The sequence below is a fragment of the Maylandia zebra genome, linkage group LG17 (genome assembly GCF_041146795.1).
Source record: "Maylandia zebra isolate NMK-2024a linkage group LG17, Mzebra_GT3a, whole genome shotgun sequence".
NCBI lineage: Eukaryota > Metazoa > Chordata > Actinopteri > Cichliformes > Cichlidae > Maylandia > Maylandia zebra.
This window is the reverse complement of record NC_135183.1, coordinates 13,388,284-13,413,824: the sequence shown is the minus strand read 5'-3', so window position 1 is coordinate 13,413,824 and position 25,541 is coordinate 13,388,284. Positions and strand designations below refer to the sequence as shown.

Genomic DNA, 25,541 nt, shown 5'->3' with positions numbered 1-25,541 from the left:
TCTCCATTTCTCTATGCTTGGAAAGTGAGTTTTGCAATAGAACTATCTCTTACCTTCGATAGCAAGCCTGCGACGAGGCCAGTTCTTCACTTCCCTAGAGAGGAGGTCCTTTAAGCGGATGCTGATGATATATTCTTCAAGTGCAAATTCCAGTGTGTAGAAACGTAAAAGCTCCAACCATAACTGGCCCAGCGCAACATCTTTACCCACGTTGAAGGTTAGGCGGATCTTTAGGTGAAAGCAGCTATGGTTAGTGCAAAGCCCAGGGGCAAAAGCGAGAGTATCAACACTGTCACTGAGTTAGGTAAAACAAATCTTACCAAACCCTCTGAGTTAGGGGCATCATTGCGGTGTTGAGGTTTGGCTCTGCCTTCTCCCCTGGCCTCGTTTCTGTTCTCTCCCCGTCCTTCGGTAGAGGTCGGAGGTCTATGCTCCCACTGGACATACATGTCCATTGTAATTCCAGTCAAATGATATTCATCCACATGTTTGACATCAAAGCCTTCAATCTGCAGGAGAAAAGCAAAGCCAAACATAACAGAGAGTAGAAGCAAAGTAAAACAGTTAGCAAAGAGATCACTAGCTTGTTTTTAATAGCCATTTTAGCCTGTAGAATCTGATATCACAGCTATATTTTTACTAATATTTACTACTGTCGTACTTTTGATACATCGCAAAGAAGGTCAAAAGGCAGAAGCCTGACTGAAAATCAGTGGTCTTATGGAGTGATGAATCTGATTTTTAAATTTGTGATTCAAATCATTGTCAACACGGGAGTGTCTACAGTAAAACACAGCGGAGGCCCCGTCATGATTTGTGGCTGCATTCCAGCTAGTGGTGTTTGAATTTTGTCAAAACTAATGGAATTATGAACACTAAAAATACTGTCAGATTTCAGTACCATCTGGAAGAGTTTGGCAACAATTTCATTTTCAGCATGATAATGACACAAAAAACCAATGCAGTCAATTCATACAGATAGAAAAACACATAATGGAACACTGCCAGTCATGGAATGTCCCCACAGAGCCAGATCCCAACATTATTGAGGTGCTGTGGGATCATAACAGGTAGCAAAACAAAGCAAGCTTCTCTTAGAATGTTTTCACACCGGTTTGGTCAGTTTAAGGCTACATCCACACTAGCCCAGATAGATTTGAAAACGGCGTTTTCGCCTGAAAACGCTTCGCGTCCACACTAGCGTTTTCCATCGTTTTCACAGAGTTGTGCGTCCACATTGAAACGGCCCAAAACGCTTATATTCCAATAATGCGCATGCGCCAAAGCAAGTGAGAATTAAAGAATTTGAAGAAAAGCTATCTGGAGCATGTACAAGCTGATATTAATCATTTTTAGGACTGTCAAAATTGAGAGCAATGAAAACAACTGCTGTATAATGCCCTCCGCTATCTTTGTTTAATTGGTCACATGACTGCATCACATGACTAAAATGTGTCATCGTTTTAGAAAGTCTGCGTTTTTGAGTCTCCACACTGCGGCGGGACAGCTCCGTTTTGAAATGTATGTGTTTTCGAGAGCGTTTTCAAAACGCTGCGTTTTTCCTTGAGGAAAACGCCGTCTCAGTGTGGACAGGAGGCCAAACGAAAACGCATTAGTGTGGACGTAGCCTAAATCAAACCCTGTTCATTTTCCCCTTGGTGTGGTGTATTTGTTTAGGTGTAAACACAGTAATCACACTTGGGTGTCGACCAAAGCAACCGCACAGAGACACTTTGGAGGGGGTGATCTCACTACAGTTCCAAATGAACTTGAGTGGTTTGTTTGTGGCGTGAAAGTGACCCCAGCCCGAGCTAAGAAAGTGTCCTGTAGCAAAATATGCTGTTTATTCTCAATGTGGGAAAATGCTCTGCACTATAAACTAGAGATGGACCGATCCAATATTACGTATCGGTATCGGTCCGATACTGACCTAAATTACTGGATCGGATATCGGAGAAAAATAAAAAATGTAATCCGATCCATTAAATATCACGAAAGCACCTCACAAAACTTGCAACACGCCGTAACTCACCTCAGAACGTTAGCACGTCGGAGCAGTATGCATCACGTGATAGAGCGGCTGTGGCATGCAGGACCTGTCGGTGGTCTGGATAGCATTTGGAGCTTCGCTAGCAACCCGGCATTTCATCTCCGACAAAGTTATCCCGAGAGAAGTAAAGCAAGTGTGTAAGTCCATCTCTGAATGTTTGTAAAGCATTCCTGCGTTAAGCTTAACAAGTGATATATGGAGCGACTGCCTCTTCTTGCTGCTACTTCAATCATGAAACTGCTTAATGATCAGCTGATCGGCTTTTCTGTAGCGAGTCCATGTCTCTAGTTTGCTTTTGGCCCACTTTGCACCAGAAAGAGGAAACCAGCGGCTGAACAACAGCAGCACGTTTAAACTTGATCAGCTGTTGTTAGAATTTATTTAATATTACTTTCTACTCGAGGATCTTTTTCTAGTAGCTGACGCTGGTAACTGTGCAGGGGCGGATCTAGCAAAGTTTAGCCAGGGGGGCCGATAGGGCATTAACAGGGAAAAGGGGGCACAAAGACATACTTTTCTTTCTTATTCTCATTTGTCTCATTCTCAAATGTCTAGCTTTTAATAAATAATTATCTGACACCCAAAGTTTTAATTTGATGCAAAATGAGTAGAAGTCCATTACTGTATATAGTAACTATTAAGTCTAATAAAAAAAATATACGTGTATACACGTATACACACGTATACACGTATACAGGTATACACGTATACACACGTATACACGTGTATACACGTGTATACACGTGTATACACATATACACGTGTATACACGTGTATACACATATACACGTGTATACACGTGTATACACATATACACGTGTATACACGTGTATACACATATACACGTGTATACACGTGTATACACATATACACGTGTATACACGTGTATACACATATACACGTGTATACACATATAAATTGAACCGTTCGATACAGTGCTTTCGGTTCGGTACGCATATGTATCGAACAATATATATTTTTTAATTTATTTTATCAACTTTTCTTCTGACGATGCTGTCTGTGTTGAGCGCTCAGTGAATCTGCGTTCGACTACTCCGCCTAGGCTGCACTGTCGAGCACAGATCCACTGAGCTCCAACCACATGCATTCAATCAAGCTAGCAAGACAGAAGCTAAGCTCATTGCAACATGGCAACTGCCTCAGTGCCTCCTGAAGTCGAACCTCCTCCACTGTCATTGAAATCTGGCGTTTGGAACTTTTTTGGCTTTCGTGTGAAGTATCACCCTGATGGTAAGCGCGTTGTGGACAAAACTACAACAGTATGTCGGATGTGCCATGCCATGATTAATTATATCGGTGGGAACACAACAAATATGAATGCACATTTACGCCGACATCACCCTAGTGCAAAGACGAGTGAAGGCAGCCAAAAACAACAACAAACACACATGCTACAAACTTTGTCGGAGTCATTTAGACAGCCGTTAGCGCATGATTCTAAGAGGGCAAAAGAAATCGACAGGGCAATTGCTACTTTTATTGCTGTCGACATGCGACCCTTTTCTGTTGTAGAAAACACCGGGTTTCGGGAAATGCTGAGAGTACTTGAGCCCCGTTACAGTATTCCTTCACGAACCTATTTCACCGATATCGCAGTTCCTGCTTTGTACAAGGAGACAAAAGCTAAATTAGAGACGACAGTGTCAGCAGCACCCGCTGTTGCTCTGACCTCAGACGGCTGGACGTCAAGAGCTACGCAGAGCTACCTCACTGTCACCGCGCATTACATTGATCCGGAATGGCAGATGAAAAACTGTGTTTTGCAGACACGCCTGGTCGAAAGTCACGCCACTGACGACTTAGCCAAAGGTCTCTCTGAAGCTGTGGAAGACTGGAAGTTAGTGCGACCAAATGTGACAATATCTGTAACTACTGACAATGCGAAGAACATAGTTAATGCTGTCACAGCTGCTGGGCTGGGGCCACAAATCGGATGTTTTGCACATACAATTAATATAGCTGCTCAGAAAGGAATGGCAGTGCAGAAGGTTTCCCATCTCCTAGCAAAGATGAGAAGAATTGTCTCCTTCTTTCACAGAAGCACAACAGGATGCAATGTGTTTATGAAAAAACAGCAACTGCTGCAGCTTAGTGGAAAAAAACTGATTCAAGATGTTCCAACTAGGTGGAACTCCTCTCATGATATGATGGAAAGATACCTTGAACAGCAAGCTGCAGTGTATGCTGCTATGGCCGACAATACTGTGAAGAAGAGTATGAAGAACATTCAGAATCTAACTCAGGAAGAACATGCACTGGCTGAAAATCTTGTTACAGTCATGAAAACCCTAAAAACTGTGACAGTCATGATGTGTGAAGCGTCATCTCCAACAGCATCCATGATCCTGCCACTTAAAATGAACATCCTGAACTCTATGGCGCAGTCTGGTGATGACAGCCCAGCAGTGAGAGATGTAAAAAAAAAAAAAAAACATCAGGGAGGACCTGGAGAAGAGATACGCTGATCCTGCCCTTCAGAATTACCTACACAAGTGCACAGCTTTAAATCCTCGATTCAAGTCCCTGCGACACTTGGATAATGTCACTCAGCTGAGAGTCTATGGAGCACTCACCACAGAACTTGTCTTGAGCATTGAACAAGTAGGTGTTCTTTTTTTTATTTTTGAAATTTTATTTAGCTACTGCTTCATTTATAAATATTATTTAAACAAATACAATTAACAGTTTGGTTGTTTATATTTCCTCAAGACCAAGCCGCAGGCACCACAGAAACTGCGACCTCCGCAGAGACTCAAGCAGCAAACTCTTCAGATTCACCATCAGCATCTCCACCAGAGAAAAAGTCGGCCATGAAGGAGTTGTTTGGAGAACTGTTCATTGCACAGAAGCCAAGGACCAGGTCTGCAGCCGAAGTGGCAGAGGAGGAAATTAACTTGTACAGGTTAGCAGACTGCATTCCCACAGATGATAACCCACCGAGATGGTGGAAGGAACATCACAGCTTGTACCCTCATCTTTCCAAGTTGGCACAGTGTTACTTGGTTGTACCTGGAACCTCTGTCCCAAGTGAGAGGGTGTTTTCCACAGCAGGTGACATTGTCACAGCAAGTAGATCTGTACTGTCAGCAGAACATGTGGACATCCTAATTTTTCTGAAGAAGAACATGGAAATTGAGTAAACTATGTTTTGGTTTGTATTTAACAGGACCGTTTATTTAAGTTGTTTATGCTGTATAAGCAGCTAAGTGCTAGCATTCCAGAAGATGAGTGTTAGGGGAGGTCCATTAAAGAGTGATTCATTTTATGGGTACCTGATTTGTTATATATGCTGCTGAGAATATACCCCAGAAGAAGGGTATAGAATAGCTTTTATTTGTATTTATTTTTTATTCTTTACATGGTGGTGTTTTTTTTGTTTGTTTGTTTTACATGGTGCCAAGTCTGCACAACAGAAAATATGTGAAGTATAGCTTTACCAGATTTAAGTTTTCATGTGTTTTCTGTACACTATAGAACATGGTTCTAAAAAATTTTTTTCATGTCAGGGATTGGGTGTGTTTGTTTTATATTCTGCCAAGAATAGAAAATACCGTCAGGGATTCCCAAACAATGCAGAACTGTATGTGGTTGATACCTTGTTTTTAGAACATTTCAAATGTTTAAAAATATATTTAGGAAGGCCTTTCTGTGCAATACATTTTTATTTAAGTTGTTTTTGTTGTATATGCAGCTAAGTGCTAGCACTCCAGAAGATGTGTGTGAGGTGAGGTCCATCAGAGAGTGGTTCATTTTATGGGGACCTGATATGTTCAATATGCTCCTGAGAATTTACCCCAGAAGAAGGGTATAGCATAGCTTTTATTTTGGAAAAGGACATTTCTCTGAAATAAACTCGTTTCCAAACTCTTTTATTCTTTTATTATTTTGTTGTTTCAGCAACATTTCATTTAAAAACTGTATTTTTGAGTTAAAATAAATATTTATAATCTTAATAAATTACAAATTAAAAAAGGCATGAACATTTTTTTGTATCGAAAAAATATCGAACCGTGACACCAAAGTATCGAACCGAACCGTGAATTTTGTGTATCGTTGCACCCCTAATATATATATATATATATATATATATTAGGGGTGCAACGATATTCGTATCGATATTGAACCGTTCGATACAGTGCTTTCGGTTCGGTACGCATATGTATCGAACAATACAACATTTGTAATTTATTTTATCAATTTTCCTTCTGACGATGCTGTCTGTGTGGAGCGCTCAGTGAATCTGTGTTCGACTACTCCGCCTAGGCTGCACTGTCGAGCGCAGATCCACTGAGCGCTCCACACAGACAGCATAGTCAGGAGGAAGAGCACAGGGCAAGCTAGCGAGACAGAAGTTAAGCTCTCAGCAACATGGACCTCCCCCACTCTCATTCAGATCTGGCGTTTGGAATTATTTTGGTTTTCATGTGACGTATGACCCTGAAGGTAAGCGAGTCATGGACTAAAGTAAAACAGTATGTTGGATGTGCCATGCAATGCTCAATTACATTGGTGTGAACTAGTGTGTTAGCACAGTTAGCTCGTTAACGTGTTGGCCGTCTAGCCCCACACACGGGGCGATCGGCGGTAGCTCGTTAACGGAGATTTGCCGTGTTGTGGCGTTAAGGTCATTTCAACGAGATTAACCTGAAAGCACTAGTGGGAACACAACGAATATGACTGCACATTTACGCCGACATCATCCTAGTGCAAAGACAAAAACAACAAGCATGCTACTAACTTTAGCCGAGTCATTTAGACAGCTGTTAGCACATGATTCTCCTTATGCTGCTGAGAATATAGCCCAGAAGAAGCGGATAGTATAGCTTTTATTTTGGAAAGACACATTTCTCTGTAATAAACTCTCTTTTCCAAAGATGAGTGATTCCTCAATCAGATACAGGGCTCGCAATATCGCTAGCCCGACGTCCTGGAGCTAGCGATTTTTTCAGTCGGGCTACCAAAATCTATCTCTTCCCTGCCCGTCAGGCTATTGTAGGAAAAATATATGTCAATGCTTTTGCATTCTTTCAGAAATGTAGCTGGGTAATTATGTCATTGGCATCGGTGAGCCACTGTCAATATGTGACATATTGAAGTCGCGTTTGAATTTGCGCTTGTTTTTTTGCTTTCACTTTGCAATCGCGCGAACTGTGTATAGAGAGCGACAGCACTGATCTGTGAGTGATGATAATTTGTGCACCAATTCCTCTGACATCGTCTTATTAATCGTTAGCTTACTATGCAAACATGACAAGTGAAATCTCCTGCAGCAAGCTTAAACATGTGAGAGGTTGATCGCGCAGAGAATCGCTGAGCTTATGTGAGTGCGTGTGTAAAAGCAGCAGGAGAAGTTATGACAAATCAGACTATAAGGCAAAAAGAAAGTCCAGCTTTATGGTTTCAGGGACAAAATAATTTCTGTGGCTGCAATATGACGAGCTAAATAACCAGGGCTGCACATAAGTGGTCCGCAGGTGCGCATTCGCTGTCAAAATAAAAAACACGCACAAGGGTTAGGGTTAAATTTAAAAACTGTACTTTTGAGTTAAAATATATATTTATAATTTTAATAAATGACAAATTAAAAAGGCATGAACATTTTTTTGTATCGAAAAAATATCGAACCGTGACACCAAAGTATCGAACCGAACCGTGAATTTTGTGTGTATCGTTGTGTGTGTGTATATATATATATATATATATATATATATATATATATATATATATATATATATATATATATATATATATATATATATATATATACACACACACATACCCTAGTAAGCTATAGTACTTTTTCCTTTGGGAAGGTACCATCTGTGCAGTCTGCAATTTTGTTGAAGAAAGATGTTGAATCTATTTAATATTTCTTGAAAAATAATTGATTTCTCTGCATTTTTTTCACACTGCATCAAATTAAGGTTGATTATGTCGATTAAGCATCATGAGGTGGCGCGTGAAGGGTGGTTCCCTATTTTTTATTTATTTATTTTTGTTGTTGCTGGGAGTTGGAACGCTATTAGTTAGGTTGCTTAATATTTATGCTAAGTACTCTTTAAAATACCAGAATAGGGAGAATGGTGGTTCAAGTTTATTAGATTGATCAGTATTGCTGAACTATGAAATATTTTTTTTTGCATACAGGTATCACAGAATAGCTTTAGTGTAGTTGTTGTTTTAAACTTGAGTATGAACTTCTACAAAATGCAGCAAGATATTTAAAAAACAGTTTTGTTGATTAAAAAACACTATATCGGATTCATATCGGTATCGGCAGATATCCAAATTTATGATATCGGTATTGGACATAAAAAAGTGGTATCGTGCCATCTCTACTATAAATGTAAAAGCTCTGTAAGGTCTTGCAACTAGCTGTGAAATGAATGTAAATTCTCACTTTTCTCACACAGCACTTTCTTCCTGTATTACTTTTATTGCTCCCACCCCAGATACATCTGCCTAATAAGCAGACTGACACATTTTGATTGGCTCGGAGTTCACTTGAATTTTTCTCTATGTGAAAACCAACCAAACCATTGTAAACCTGTAGTTTTTCCCCAAACTCATCACCTAATTCAGACAGAGGAACTATAGGGTTTTTTTTAATGTTGTATATTTGCACATTTTAATAAATCATTATATCTTTTTACAATTTCCTAGCAAAATATAAAGAAATAAAAGGTGGCCTAAAACCTTTGCACAGTACTGTATGTTTAAATCCCCAAAAAACACTTTCTTTTAAGATCTTTTAAGGCTGCAAAGCAGAAATATGGCAGCTTTGCAGCCTTAAAAGATCACCTAACTGCAGATTAAATGTATATGTAAATGTATATTTTTCTAGCCTGCCATGCCACTTCTCACTCTAGATTGTTAGCTGCCCAGTTTTGGAAACATGAGCTATAGAGATGATGTGCTTAAAGCATCAAAAATACTTTTAAAATATTCATAACCAACATCCTTTCCAAGAAATGTTTTTCCGTTTACACAAAACGATCCACAAACAGTTTGGTTTGACGGGTATATAAGAACTACTCTTCTTCCTGTCTAAGGAGCTTGAAAAGTAAAATGTCTGGACTTCAAGTTTCCTTGAAGAGGTTTCACCTCTCATTCGAGAAGCTTCTTTACTTTTAGAACTGAAGAAGCTTCTCGGGTGATTCAGGTGATTGGATGCCGGATCAAATTAAAATTTGACAGATTACAACTTAAGTGTGAAAAAGCTATAAAACCTCTGTATGTTACTCAATGTCATTGTAGCAGGTGTGCATCATTAGAGTGGCCTTACTTGTTCAACCAGCACAACAAGTAGCTCCGTCACTCACATAGAGAAGCTACTGCCACTAGAATTGACACCTTCTCATATCCTGTTCTGCAGGGGATGTTTTTAGACCTTACACTATTTAAAAGCAATGAATCTCAGTGAGCAACATTAGATCAAGTTTGTAATGAAATCATTTCTGTTCTTCACCCTGTGTCATCCACATTTGTAACCATGTGGAAAACTGCAACAAGTCTCATAAAACCTATTTTATTTGTTTAATTTATCTTTTTAAAAACTAACAGGAAAAAAGATCTGCTAAACATTTCATAAACAGTGAGTTTATCATTACCTTCTGATAAATGCATAGATATAATATAGGTAGGCATCTTTAAAGAAAACTAATGATTTACAGCATCAGAAGAGTTTTCGTTATTACACAGGCAGAGCATACAGCATAGTGCTCAAAAAGTCTGATGAGATAATCTAAGCAACAACACGGGATATTTTTAGTGTTGTACTTTTGCATCAATGTGTCCATTCGTGACAAGAATGATACAATTTTCCATCAACGTCTTGTATTTACACCTAGTTTCCAAATAGAGACTCGAGCCATGTGGGATTGTTTTTTTTAACCAAACTATCCTGAAGACACACAGACAGAAAATGTGGGTCATTTTGTCCATTAGATGCTCAGACACTGTCAACATTACACTGTCTGGGCCCTGCTACCACTGGTAAAACCTTTGACATAGGGCTGCTCGATTATGGCAAAAATGATAATCACGATTATTTTCACTGAAATTGAGATCTCGATTATTTGACGATATTTATTTAACCCTTTAAGACCTACTATAGAACCAAGTCCGCCAGAGCTTATGTTATTTTTTTTACATGTTGTAGTGCCATTTGTGGGAGAATTTCAAGTTGCTATACAACTGTTATAGCCCATATTTTAATAATATGTATGCATTAAGTCCATAGTAACTACATTAATTGCAAAAAAGTGCAATAAACTACAAAAAAATTGAAAATCGTTTTTGTTTTGTTTTTTAACATATATTTCTACTTGGAGAAATTTAAGAGGCTTATCCCTCAAAACTTTAAATACAAAAAAGTTGCAAAAAATAGTTTACAACAACAGGAAATTTATTTTAAGTGTCTTCATAGTTTTATTTTGGAGATACACCAATTTTTATATATACTGCAGGAAAAACGAAAAAACAATCCTATGATGCAAATTTGCAAAGAAAACAGCATGTGCATCAAAATAAAATATTTCCAGCAGTGCAATTTGAGTTCTAAGCATCCCAGAAACTATTCAGAAAAGTCAAACATTACTTATAAAAACTCCAGTATAGGTTTTTAAGGCCTACAAGTAAAAAACTACATTTTCCGCGAAAATGACATCACTTCCGGTTTCGGCCAGGAAATGGCGGACATGTGATAGTTCGCGCTGACGTCTTTTTCAAAGTGGGAAGTGTTACGAACAGCTGATCGGATCGGCAAAGCGTGTTTCTGGAATATTATGTTTTTGTTCCTGCAAGCGCTTTTTATGCAATTTTTGCAAAGCTTTATGTGGAAGGAAACTGTGACCAAGGACAAGCTGATGGCATAAGATGTAAGTACAACTCCTCTGGTTTCATATGCAAAACCAATTATTGCGCTAGCTTACACGGTTCAGGTTCTACAGGGATTTAAAAATAGTTACGCAAAACGGAGCGTGCTGCTCTGACCAGATTTAAAGGGTTAACAATAACAATGTATTGAATAATGACTTTAAAAAATAATATAAAATAGTGTGCAACACCACTGAAGTTTTTTTTTTTACCTCTCTTTTCAACCAACAGCAGTCACTCTCCTCTCCAAATAACTTCTGCTTAGCTTTCCGAGCTTCCCTCGGGTCCTCTTAATCAGCGGTCTCCAACCTTTTTTGCGCCACGAACCGGTTTATGCCCGACAATATTTTCACGGACCGGCCTTTAAGGTGTCGCGGATAAATGAGGGAGGGGCTAATAATCGGCTCATTCATTTTTAATGATTGTTGAAAGCCCAGATCGTAATCGTGATTAAAATTCGATTACCGTATTTCCCGGACTACAAAGCGCACCTGAATATTAGCCGCACAAGCTAAAATCAGGGGAAAATCCTGTTTTGTACATACATTAGCCGCACCTGACTAAAAGCCGCAGGTGTTTCAATGTTGACTTATCATATGTAAGAGAATATGCACAAAGGGAATTGTCAGGAAAGAGATGGCTGTTTGGAGACACACCCCTTTTATTAATATTTTGAAAAACAAGTTATGGGTACATATTTGCACATGTAGTACATAACAGTAACCTACAGCACACCAGAAAAATAGATTCGGACTACTTTTTAGGCTCAGGTGAAGTGACACGGAGAAGAAAAGTCAGTCATTCACCATCTTTCTCTTCTTCCTGCACTCGAAAACCACCAAAGTCCTCTTCTCCAATGTCGGAAACGAACAGGCTCAGGATGGCTTCGTCATCCACTCTCCGCTTCTCTCCTTCGTTGTCACTTTCAAAACCAAAGAAATCCTCGTTGTCAGTGTCAGAGTCGAACACCCTCAGAAGGGCCGTGGCGGTGTCCTCCTCTCCATCATGCAGCAGTCCAGCCCTTCAAAATCCGTTGGTGATCGTGGATGTTTTCGCACTTTTCCACGATGTCAGAATCCACCGGTGGAGTTGGGCATAACTTGCTTTTCGCAAGTTTATCGCCGCTCGTCATCCACGCCTCCCGCTGAATGCGTAGCGCTACTTTGAAGTTTGTTTTTCACGCTACTTCGTACGGCACTACGTTGCCTGGCGGACGGACATGTGACTAACATACCACTCTTGAACCTCGATCCTTCCGCCAGGCAACGTAGTGCCGTACAACAGCGGAACAAACAAAACAAATCGTCTTACGATATCACAAAAATCATGGAAAATCCATAGAAAAGCCGCACCTGACTAAAAGCCGCAGGGTTCAAAGCTTGTGCAAAAAGTAGCGGCTTATAGCCCGACAATTACGGTAATTGAGCAGCCCTACTTTGACATGATGTGAAAGTGTCATATGATGTCAAAATTTGTTGTTGCTCTAGTAACACTATGCATTTGTGTTCTCTAATTTGTAACCTTACTTGCAAGTTGCACTTGCAGAGTGCAAACAGTGGATGGAAATTGTTGATGTGGTTACATGGTGGGTTTACCGCTTACCACAGCGGGTTAAAAAACTGAACCCAAGACTGAACATTTTTCAGTTTTAATTAGTGGTGCAACGGATCAAAAAATCTCACGGTTCGGTTCGGATCACGGTTTTAAGTCACGGATCAGATCAATTTTCAGATCAGCAAAAAAGAAAAAAAGAAAAAATTTAACATTTACCTATTAACTTTTTAAGTATTTTTTGCCTATTAAAAACATTCAACTCAAGACTTATTCCACGCAATTATATAAAAACAAATTAAGGTGCAAAATAGGGCAGTACAGGGCTTTATATTTACCACTCCGCTGTGATATAATGAGCGGTCACGTAGCTTTCCGTTGACCTGGAGGTCCACCCGTTTGTAGTTGGGCAACAAAAGATGCCTGGGACAGTTCAGCCATAACGTTAAACTTTTCCTGCTCATACATGCCTGGGTACGATCCTGTCACTGAAGTGGACGCGCAACGGGATATCATAGTGTGGCTCAAGCACGTTCATCATAGTTTAAACCCCTTGTTTTGCACAAGGGAATACGGCCTCCCGTCTGCAGCTAAACACTCCAGTAGCTTTTGTAATAGCTTTAGCCCGGTCGGATTGGGCAGCAAAGGGCTGCTTAAATACCGCAAACTCCTCTGCTCCTCCACTTGGACCGCTAGCGCTGACCATAAATATCGCTTGACAGACTGACCATGCGCACCATACACATACCTTTTTTCCTTCTTTTTCGAATCTTCGGATCACGTGCGTGCCGAACCGTGGAGTGGGATCGGTTCGGATTACGGATCAACCGTGATCCGTTGCACCACTAGTTTTAATATATTACACTGCTGTACAGGCTTCTGAAGCATTACACAGTTAAGTTACTTTAGTTATTCTTAACTGTTCTTAACTAAAAGGTTAAGCAGTTATATGTTTACTTAAGATTTCCACTGAAAATCTATTACTTCTAGGCTGGAGGCAGAGCCTTCAGTTTTCAGGCCCCTCTTCTGTGGAACCAGCTTCCAGTTTGGATTCGGGAGACAGACACTATCTCTACTTTTAAGATTAGGCTTAAAACTTTCCTTTTTGCTAAAGCATATAGTTTGGGCTGGATAAGGTGACCCTGAATCCTCCCTTAGTTCTGCTGCAACAGGCATAGGCTGCTGAGAGATTCCCATGATGCATTGAGTTTCTCCTTTTCAGTCACCTTTTTCACTCACTATGTGTCAATAGACCTCTCTGCATTGAATCGTACTTGTTATTAACCTCTGTCTCTCTTCCACAGCATGTCTTCTTTCCTGTCTTCCTTCTCTCACCCCAACCGGTCGCAGCAGATGGCCGCCCCTCCCTGAGACTGGTTCTGCCGGAGGTTTCTTCCTGTTAAAAGGGAGTTTTTCCTTCCCACTGTCGCCAAAGTGCTTGCTCATAGGGGGGTCATTTGATTGTTGGGTTTTTCTCTGATGTATTATCGTTTGGTCTACCTTACAATGTAAAGCGCCTTGAGGCAACTGTTGTTGTGATTTGGCGCTATATAAATAAAATTGAATTGAACTGAATTGAAAAACGCCACGGTGGTTACCTTTGTGTTCATATTTGAGGTATGCTGTGTCACTTGGTATAATATTGCATCACTACTACTGCACTATAATGCTGATGCTGCTGCGTCAATACAGTTCACACTTTGAAATAGGTAAAGTGTCACTAACGACAGTAACTCTCTGAAGATGAAGGTGGTAAATGCCCTTCATTCACTTGTACTTATAACTGCTGCTGCTCAGAAGCTTTATGCTCCAATCATTGTTCTGTATTTTTTTTCCCTATACTCTCAAAAATCTCATTGTCGCAAACTTTATGGAAATACTCTCAGAAATCTCAGATACAATTTTGAGACTATATCTCCCAACTCTATTCCAGGTTCTAAAATATAAAGAAAGGGATTTAAAAATAATTTTGTTTAACGTTGGTTATTTGCCAAGGAGCACAGATACAGAGTGGCCCTTTCTCAGTAACTTACCCAGGGGCCCAGGTAGACAGGGAGGATAGGGTCTTTTCTCTGCTGCAGGAAGAAGATCACCATGAGGGCAAAGGAGTATGAAGGGATGCCACCTTCAGCCTGACAGTCAATGTGACACAACTGTGTGGATAAATACATAAAAGAAAAAAAAAAATCTATTTTTGCTTTCAGCAAAACATCAAAGCAAAATTTGGTCCAAACAATACATCATACAGACCAACAGATCATCTGTGTTTGTCATTTGGGCATATAAGTTTTATATTTGCACACAAATGAGGTTGAAAATAACTCTTTTAACAAGAGATTTAAAAAAACAAAAACAAAAACCCACTTCCATTACATCATCATTATTTCTGGTCCGTCAGTTTTCATATCCAAAACATCCACTATATCCTTTGTGCCATTTCATAAACACATTAATTATCAAGTATCATGACACAAAGATACTTTTGCAACATGCTGAGAACTAAACAAAGGACACATGTATTAGGTGTATGCATTCTGAGTGTCCGAAACAGGCTTACCCTTGCCCAGTAGCGGAAGGCCAACACCAGTGAAATCAGTCTGGGCTCCAGTTTAGACAGGGCTGCCAGATGATTGGTCGTAAGACAAGCAACATCATTTCCTGCACTCACTTTACACATCAGACCGCTGTGAAGAAACAGAGGTGGGGGAAGATGACAATTAGCTGGACCAAATTCTAACTGTCATAATGTCTCACTGGCTCATGATCTGAAAAAGAGGTCACATTAAAAAACAAAAAACAATACCAGACTGCAGGCCTCAGTGATTTCCCACACACAGGCTTTATATAGGCTGGGCACTTAATACATTTTGATAATTCACAACTTACTTTAGAATTTTCATATTTATTTTTGTAATATATACAGTGGACATAAACAGTGTATACACTTTTCCCATTTTTAATGTGACCTAGAAGCCTTTACAATTCAACTGACAAACAAAGTTGTTAGGAAAAAATATATTCAAAAAAATTAAGCTAGTTGCATAAGTGTCCACATCCTTAAACTAATACTGTGATAAATCAAAAGGTGTTACAACAGACTTCCTGGGAACATGCCTGCCATCAATTAAGAGACTCTGATTAACCCCAAATAGAGTTCAGCTGCTGTCCCGATCTTCACTGTTTTCTGCTACAGCAGAAGTCATGGTTTGCTAAGAGCCTAAAAAGCATCAAAGTCTAGCGGTCGAAAGGTATTAGTCAGTTTTTTGTTTTTTAAAAACCACTTACAAAGCATTAGATATATCATATACATCAAAGTGGATAAAAGCAAACAAAAAACTGGTTACAGCTTACAAAGAAATGCATCAACTCTCCAAAAGGCATGAGAGAAAATGTGTTCCAATCTGATAAAAAAAAAAAAACAAAACACAATTCTGAAAGGTAAGTGTGGGTGGGAGGAATGGAAAAACTTCTATCAAAAGTGCATCACAGGCACGGTGAAGCATTGCTTATGATTTGGGATTGCTTTTATTTACCTACAGCTGTGCTTAAAAGCCAGGTACCAATTCTGCCAAGGAGAACAGTCAAATATAGAGTCAAAATTATCTCAGATGCTTGTTGATGGCTACCAAAACCATCTGGTCAAGGTGCAACTTGTTAAAGCGACATTTATCTAAATGTTACTGGGCTGGATGTGTATACAGTGCTGATCCAAAGTTTAAGACCACTTGAAAAATAGCAAGCAAAAAAAAAGTAATTTACTGTATAGTTTGATCTTAACAAGGTTCCAAGTAGACCCTTAACATTCAACAAGAAGAAATGGGAGTGAGCAAAACATTTGTTTTTTAAGCCTCCTAGGACCTGGCATCCACATATGTGGACATCACATTTTGGGTTGTCTAGACCAAAATACTTAATTTTTTTTCTACAAGGGCCTGATATCCACTTACGAGGACATTATACTGCCACTGTTCTATCAAAATTTAAAACGAATGTGGCTCTCATTTTTCTCAGAAACATAAAACTAGGTAAACAAAAAAACAATCTCGTAATTCTTTGGGACCGGATGAATGTAAAAACAATCAGCCCAAATATCAAAGAAAAATTAAAAATGCAAGCCATGAAAGAGTTCGGGTCTTGGGAGATTAAAACAATGCTTGAACTCAAACAGGATGTTTTACAGCTGTTCGAGTTTAGGACCACACCTCCAAAAAACCTGTGATTCTCCTGGAAGAAGTCCCTTGTCCTGCGGGCATTGTGTACTGTAGCATTGTCCTGTTGAAAAACCCAGTCGTAACCACACAGAGGAGGGCCCTCAGTCACGAAAGATGCTCTCTGAAACATCTGGACATAGCCAACAGCCGTTTGACATTCCTGCACCTCCAGAACCCTCAATTGCTCCACTGAAGGAAAAGGCATCCCATTCCATTATGGCCCCCCCTCCACTGTGGTGCATAGAAAACATTGCAAGTGGGATCCATCAGACCATGAAGGTTAATTTTTTTTTTTTTCGCATCAAACACTTAAACTTTCTTCCACCTTTAAAAATTCTATGTTTGGTGCTCTCTTGGAAAGTCCAAATGGCCAGTTCTGTGGCGTTCAAGGAGATGAGGTCCCTGAAGACATTTTTTGTTTTTGAAGCCCTTCAGTCTCAGATGCCGTCTGATAGTTATGGAGCTCCAGTCAGCACCAGTAACGCCGGTGCCGACTGCAGCCCCAGTAACGCTGATCGAGGATCGTCCAGTTTCTTCAAGGACAGCCAACAGGATCATCAGGCTCACTGCTGGTGAATTTTTTTTTTTTTTTTTTTTTGGGGGGGGGGGGGGGGGTCTTCCACCTGATGTTTTTGTTCCATAATCCTCAGGATCATTTAAGACAGCGGTCCCCAACCCCCGGGCCTCGGACCGGTACCGGTCCGTGAGTCGTTTGGTACCGGGCCACGAGAGTTGAGGCTCAGGTGTGAAATGTATAGTTTTCAGGGTTTTTATCGGTTTTCAGCGTTATTTTGTTATCGTTTACTCTGTTTTCCTTGGTCTTTTCATGTGTGTTATGAATAAATTTTCTTGTTTTCGGTACCGGTACTAGTTTTATTTTGTTGTATTTATTCGCGACACCTTAAAGGTCGGTCCATGAAAATATTGTCGGGCATAAACCGGTCCGTGGCGCAAAAAAGGTTGGGGACCGCTGATTTAAGAAATTCCAAATGACTGTTTTATTGAGCCCCACGTCAGCAGCGATGGCGTGCTGTGAAAGACCCTGCTTATGCAGTTCAACAACCCGACCACATTAGAAAAGTGGAACATTTTTTTTTTGTCTTTGCCATCAGTGACTACCTGACAGACAATGACAATGACTCCATATTTTTGCACAGATTTGGCCATTTAAAGGCATGTGGTCCTAAACTTTTGATCAGGTGTAAAACTGCCTTTTTTAGTTTAAGCGTTTTCAATAAATTGCATGCTCTAAAAATTGTTTTTTTTATCTCTCTCTCCCATTTCTTCTTGTTGCATGTTGGAGCTCTACTTGGAACCTTGTTAAGACCCAACCATGCAAAATATGATTTGCCATTTTTGAGGTAGTCTTAAACTTTTGATCGGGACTGTATTTAAGCCTGTGTGTATAAAAATTGCATAAAAAGCGCTTGCAGGAACAAAAACATAATATTCCACAACAGGCTTTGCCGATCCAATCAGCTGTTCGTAACACTTCGCACATTGAAACAGGTAGTTCGCATGTCCGCCATTTCCTGCCCAAAACCGGAAGTGGCGTCATTTTCGCGGAAAATGTAGTTTTTTTTACTTGTAGGCCTTAAAAGCCTATACTGGTGTTTTTATAAGTCATGTTTGACTTTTCTGAATACTTGCTGGGATGCTTAGAACTCGAATTGCACTGCTGGAAATAGTTTATTTTAATGCACATGCTGTTTTCTTTGCAAATTTGCATCATAGGATTGTTTTTTTGTTTTTCCTGCAGTATATAAAAATTGCTGTATCTCCAAAATAAAACTATGAAGACACTCAAAATAAATTTCCTGTTGTTGTAAACAATTTTTTGCAACTTTTTTGTATTTAAACTTTTGAGGGATAAACCTCTTAAATTTCTCCAAGTAGAAATATATGTAAAAAAACAAAACAAAAACGATTTTCAATTTTTTTTTGTAGTTTATTGAACTTTTTTTTTGCAATTAATGTAGTTACTATGGACTTATAGCCCATATTTTAATAATATGTATGCATTAACAGTTGTATTGATGTATAGCAACTTGAAATGTTCCCACAAATGGCACTACAACATGTAAAAAATAATAATAATATAAGCTCTGGCAGACTTGGTTCTACAGTAGGTCTTAAAGGGTTAAATAAATATTGTCAAATAATCGAGATCTCAATTTCAGTGAAAATAATCGTGATTATCATTTTTGCCATAATCGAGCAGCCCTATACTCCCTAGCCTTACATTTAACTTATTCTGTCACTGAAGATAATGCTGTGTCATAGACATACAACATGGAGGGACAAAAAGAGATCCTGCTAATGCTCACCTGCTAACATCCCGACAGAACACGATAGGTACTTTGGCATGGAAGTCTGACTCCACCTCAGAAAACTCGGCTAGGGAGAAAACAATCAATTACTGTTTGTTTTGTTTTTTTAAATGATGGGTTTCAGCCAAATTGAAAACAAAAAATGCAGATTTGGGGGGGGGGGGGACCCGAAACAGCATTCAGCTAATCTGGAGTTATATACAGCTTAATAACCAGCACATCAACTTAATATAAAATGCAACTGAGAAAACTTACGACTGTTTTTGAGGATTTCCAGCACCTGAATTAAGACTTCAGGTTGTGTCATCTGAACAGACATAAGAAAAGGTCACTGCTGTCATTGTGCTTTTGTGTTAACAGTAAATGGATTGCAAACTATTAGCAGCAGACTTACTGAGGGAGGGTAGGTGACATCAATGTTGATATCACTTGTCTTGAAGGCAAAACGGGTAAGACACGAACCATAGAGACGGAGTGAACAAGCTGGAAACCAAAGAATCAACGTCAGGCAGATCTATAGTCTACGCAGAATAACTCTCACAGAAAGACTGCCAACTGTCAATAAAGATAAAATCAAGGAATTGACTGGATGCGATCACATCATACAACCTGTGAGGTGTTTCTGTATAATGATCTCCATCCTGCTGACCACTGTCTTTCGAATCTCAAAGTCTTCATCTGATATCCCTTGCTGCCTGGCAGTTTCTAGGACAGCGGCATTGACAGCCCACAGCTGAGCAGCAGAAGGAGGTGGCAGGGCACGCAGCTCGTTTTCCTCTTGTTTCTCCTAACATGTCACAAGCAGAATGTGTAAACTATTTTAAAATCTTCCTATCAGTCCACTCAGATAAACACCAGCATATCACAAGTACTTACCATTATGTTTTTTTTGTGTCTCTTTTCCTTGATGTGTTTGTGTGCTCCTTGAATGTTCTCAATGTGCACAGAGCACAGCTTGCATATGTACTGGTAGTTTGGGTACTCAGGGGACTGCTGTAAAAACAAAGACATAGGCAATCAATTTATGTTCTCTACATGTGGGGGATTTGTTATTTGGATCCTCCAGCTTATAATTAAACAGTGGATCTCACCTTGCCATGCTGGGTGGAGATTTTTAAAAAAAAAAAGTGCCCAGTACAAAAAAAACCAAAAACACACATTCTGAAAATGACTCAAGGTAACAGAAGAATGAAATAGCGAAAATTAGGAAGAACAGATCCTGTTATACATCCTGTTTAAAAACTGAATGTTCATATCAAACATTATCAGGGCTTCATAAAAATAAGCTCAGCTTATGTACAGGAAATTCCCATCAGCCAAAACCTTCCAACTACTCTAGAATGTGTTTCAGGCCGTCTTTGCTAAGTATGATCTTAGAGACAGTGAACAGTTTGGGTTTGGTTTGTATTTTAAAGAGGAGCAGCCAATTAGATGAACTGAGGGGCTTCACCATGGTCCAAATGGTAGAAAAATACGATAATGCGTCCAGTTTAAACTGAGCTCAATCTTGAGTTTACTCAGACTTTTCTATTAGAATGAGCCTTTTAGTCTTTTTTCCCCATTTATATGAGACAGAAATGATTAGCCATCAATGATCAGTGCATCAATGTTTAATTAGAATGATCACATTTAGGTTAGCACCAAAAATGAAAATGAGATTTAACACATGATCTGCCTGTGTGCTACTATTTTTTCCCATGTTTAATTTAACTAGACAATTAGATAATTATTATAGTACAGTAGCAATCTGCTTTATAGCTAAATTGTAAGCTGATTTATTCCAATGTAAAGGCAAGACCTTACTGCCAAAATGTCCTCAAGCTTTAGTTAACCCTTTATTTACAGAAGAGCCATTCCATTTGGATATTTTCATTTGTGCTTCTGTTTATGAAAATAAGTGTATCATAAAAATCGATGTATCTCAAAAATAAAGTTATGAACACATTCTAATTAAGATGTGGCTTTTTAAAATTTTTATACATGTGGAAAAATGCAAATTAAAAAAAATTATTGCACTGTCAAGTAATTTAGCAACTCTGGACCTATTACATACATATTATTAAAATTTGGTATACAAAGGTTATACTGAGTGGTTTTCTCACTTTCAGCAGTCGGTAGATGTAGTCTCTGCGGAGACGCTCCTCTGCCTGTCGGAGGCCCAGCTGTTGCTCTGTGAGAGGTCCTTCCTCCACAGTGGGCCTCACCTCTGGGCCCTCTTGCACAGACTGATTCATCAGTGTTGCGGCTTTCAACACTAAAAAAAACAGCAAACACAAAGCACTTTACTGGAGCTCTATTTGATGAAGAAGACTTCTTCATTTCAGGAAAAATGCTTTACAACCCACCTTGGGATTTTTCTTTTGCCAGGGCTCTAGTAGAGCTCCTAGCCTGCTCTGTAAGCCCTTTGTCAGGGGTAACAGGCACTACAGAAGAGCTGCTCTCTTTGTTTGCTGAGGGGCTGCTGTCTGCAGAAAGAGATGTTCTGGACTCAGAAGCCTGTGGCACCAGGTGCTGCTGTAAGCTTGCCCCTTTTCCTTTGCCTCTCTCCCCAGAACCCGTTCTTCCAGTCAGCCTACTCAATCTGGATGGCCGACCTCTTCTCTTGTCCTGGGGAGTATCTGTAGAAGTCTTGCCTTGCCCACGGCTAACCTGGCTGCCTATATTATGTTCATCCTTGGCAGTCGTGCTGTTTTCTTTGCTGCGGCTTGCAGACTTATGACCCTCTCTCTGCACAAGAGTCTCTTTATTGGATTTCTCAGTGGATAAAGCTTTAGCTCCTCTGAGCTGAGACTGTTTGACTGTCTTTACTGGAGTCAAGGACTCATCCATCCCTTTGTTTCTTCTGCTCTTATTCCTGGTGGAGTCAACACCACACTGAAGATGGCCAGGGAGGCAGGCCACCCAAAGTCTAGGAAAAGAAGAAAAAATAAATTGTATCTGCAGTGAAATAATGTGTTGTGCATTGTTTTAACAATTCAGCCGAATGCATATGTAAACTTTGAATGAGTAACTTAGAGAAAAATCTTTAGTTCATAATTGTTAGTTTATTGTTTATTTAAAACTTTTTTTTTTAATAACAGATTTTTTCCCTTTATTTTTTAAAAGAGTTGACTTTGACTCATTAAAAAGGTGAATAATCAAGTTATAAATAAATAAGGAAGTGTTGAGTTAATTTTGGGTCAGATCTTTACCTTTTACTCTTTTGTTTAAAGGATTTATCATTGTTTAAAAGTAATAAAGATGAGCGGGGGGCGTTACAGAGCAACTTTAACTTTGTCTTTAGAGTTCAAACAGATCATTTTTATTATGCATTGTCCACGCTGAACACAGAAAATCCCAGAGCCAAGTTACCAAGTGAGCACATCAATAAGTTTTTATGAAATCAAACTAAAATATCTTGTGAGCACACTAAACAAAAACTATGACAGATGTGCACATACAGTACAATTTATAAAGCTCGTTTGTAATATTCTCAGTTAAAACAAAAATCGTTTAGCACAGAGATCCACACTGCTGCTAATGATCATTTTCATTCGTCATAAAGCAACAGACCAATTTGTCTATAAAATGCCGAAATTAATCAAACAAAAGTTAGCATCGTAGTTCCAACGTAATCAAACTAGCGTTTTTAGATCAAACACAAATGCCAAATAGACAGTTTACCACCCTGATTGCTTTCCCCCCAGGTCTGTTCCTGGAAATCCACCTCCACTATCGCAGTTGGAGATTAATTTCGTTTTACAGTAAACCACAGGTTAGGGGTTGCAGACATTACTACTCACTGGGGCTTCCGTGTGTTTCAGTTTAGAGAAAAACAAACTTAAACACAACACCGAAAGCTAACACACACAGTTAGCTAAACTTCCGAGCAACAAATAAGGGAGGAAGATGCCATCAGGCAGAGAAAAAAATGCGTTAAAATAGAATTAACTTAAAAAGCTTACCATTAAAGGTTAAATGTACCGTCTTACGTTATGGGAATGCTTCACGCTTACTTCCTGGGGTTGCTTTGCTCTGCAGAGTACGTTGTTAGCCCTCTCCGTAATGTTACTGAGGTTAGCTGCGATGCCCGGTCGTCCGCCTGAGCTAGCTACGGGAAATAAATAATACTGGTACTCACTTACTACACAGCAGCAAGTCATAAAAAACACAAAGGAGACGCTTAAACCATTGCAACACAACAGAGCACGCACTGACTTACTTTCGAACTCTTAAGTTGATTCGAAATTATTGTTTAGCTATCTCCATGGTTCTGGTCTACATAATGTTTTCAAATCCCACGGCCCTGGTCAAAACAGCAAGCATTGACGCCATGTTAATACATTACCCCGCTGCATTGTGGGAGTGCCAGTGATGATGAAGAGGGGCGTGTTTCGTGCCGCGTTCATGTACTACTAGGAAGGTCCTTGTTTTGTATACAACACCCTTTCTCTCTCTCCCTCTCCCCCCCTCTCTCGCTATATATATATATATATATATATATATATATATATATATATATATATATATATATATATATATATATATATATATATATATATATATATATATATATATATTAGTGATATTAGTGTCTGGAGAAGCTGTGAAGACTGTTATGTTGCTTGTAGCATCATTCAGCATGATCAGTTTGGTAGTGGGTCAGTGACATATCCATGGAGGGACACATAGAACTCTACATGCCAGATACCAAATGACTGCTATTTGGTATCTGGATGAAATCCTTGAACCCAGTGTCAAACCCTACATTGGTACACTGAATCTTAGTTTCTCTTGGTGCTTGGCATCACATGGCAAGAGTATGCAAATAGTTTCTGGTGGATCAAGGAATTGATTCCATTTACAGGCACCAAAGCTTGCCTGACCTAATAGAACACCGATAGAACAACTCTGGCACATTGTGTTTAGGTCCATCTCACTCCACCTGGTTACACGTCAGACTGTCCAGGACCTGGTCTAGCTGATGCCCTTGTCCAGACCTGGAAGGAGATCCCAGATCTGGATCCAAGATCTATAAGGAAAAAAAGTGCAATTTGAGTTTCATTATATCTCAGTTTTTCTAAATAATAAAGAAAAGCTGCTGTAGTAAATGAACAAAATCCATCAGCATGACTCTTTGGGTTTAAATTGTAAGAAGTAAGTATGTGAAATAATACCGAAAATGATGATAGATCATAGCTGTCCTGTAATTATAAAACAAAGGTTTTGTTAATTCACAGAAAATGCACGTTTCTTACTTTCCTTCTTTCTTTACTTACAGTGTGACGGTATATCATGAAAAGATTCATTAAATATATATCTATTAGTTAATTGCATGAGTGGCTATGGATTACTATTAGTTTTTGGATGAAAGGCCATTGGGAAGGTCTTCCTCAGTAGGGCTGATTCTGGCATGGGCATGGGATGTGATGGTAAGTAATGTGTTTTACACACAGACACATGCTCATATGGTGGAATAGTATATAATAATGCAGTTTTCCTCTGGATAACTGCCCTTCACTTAAGTACCTAAAGCACAGTGCCCAGCAATTTCCCTTAGAATAGTTATCCCTGAATCAGAAACATATAAATTCTCATTCATCCTCCTCTCAATCATCTGAATTTTTGCTCTGTTTTCAGCAAGAAACAACTAAAGAGTAAATGCTGAACTTATGCTATATTATTTTTGTTGATAGGCCTACGTCATACTTGCCCTAATCCTCCCTCATCAGGTTAGCAGGTTTCTGAGTCAATAATTTGCGCTGCTCTTGGTATAATGCTGGTTACTAATTGCTGAAATGCACTGGCTGGTCTTTATATATAAATTAAAGAACACTGTTAATAGATCACACTGTGATTGCAGCATCACAGTCATTTGCTTTGCTTAATAAACCTGTCCCATAGCCTCTAAAATAAAATAGCTACATTGTATCACAGCCATAGACATCCTACTTCAGGATGTCTGTGGCTAAAATAAAATTCCCTCCATTCATTATCCCAACTGACACAAAGAAAAACACAAAATCACACACACACACACACACACACACACACATGTAAATATATATATATATATATATATATATATATATATATATATATATATATATATATATATATATATATATATATATATATATGACAAACCTTAATCTTACAGAGCTTTTAATACACTTCTCAGTTCACGCAGTTCATGATCTACACCGAGAGTTCATGAAAATCTGTGTTTTTCATGCAAGGTAACAACTGGGCACGAGTCAGAATTGTAAAATATAGCTATAAATGATAATGATCTGTGTCACTTTGTCAACTTTGTTGGAGGAATGTATGGTCCATTGCTATGAATTATGAAATGGCATTTTTTTCCTCTCTTTTCATAAAGGATGATCCCAGTTTATACTAAAAGTGGCGATAAAGCAACTATTTCCTTAGTATTTGGTAGTATTTGGACAATTAGAACTGCTCCAAGGCGCCACACAGATACTTCTGGGTCACTGCTCTCACGGAACCTTCCTGAATAAA

General features: G+C 39.1%; 1 protein-coding gene across 3 annotated transcripts in view; it reads right to left on the bottom strand.

Moving 5' to 3' along the window:
- Positions 1–23,384, bottom strand: part of tut4 (terminal uridylyl transferase 4) — a 42,757-nt gene extending 19,373 nt beyond the window's left edge. For all 3 annotated transcript variants that reach the window (XR_013093920.1, XM_014411379.3, XM_076876091.1), the window contains exons 1-13: positions 23,242–23,384; positions 22,985–23,130; positions 21,386–21,948; positions 21,143–21,294; positions 19,917–20,033; positions 19,650–19,827; positions 19,435–19,523; positions 19,296–19,347; positions 19,038–19,107; positions 15,057–15,183; positions 14,533–14,652; positions 321–509; positions 54–228 (exon numbers count right to left, since the gene is read on the bottom strand). Coding sequence is in view for 2 of the 3 variants with exons in the window: in XM_014411379.3 (XP_014266865.2) it covers positions 54–228; positions 321–509; positions 14,533–14,652; positions 15,057–15,183; positions 19,038–19,107; positions 19,296–19,347; positions 19,435–19,523; positions 19,650–19,827; positions 19,917–20,033; positions 21,143–21,294; positions 21,386–21,869 (1,753 nt within the window). In the remaining variant the exon portion in view is untranslated. The remainder of the gene's footprint in view (positions 1–53; positions 229–320; positions 510–14,532; positions 14,653–15,056; positions 15,184–19,037; positions 19,108–19,295; positions 19,348–19,434; positions 19,524–19,649; positions 19,828–19,916; positions 20,034–21,142; positions 21,295–21,385; positions 21,949–22,984; positions 23,131–23,241) is intronic.
- Positions 23,385–25,541: the final 2,157 nt, after the last annotated feature.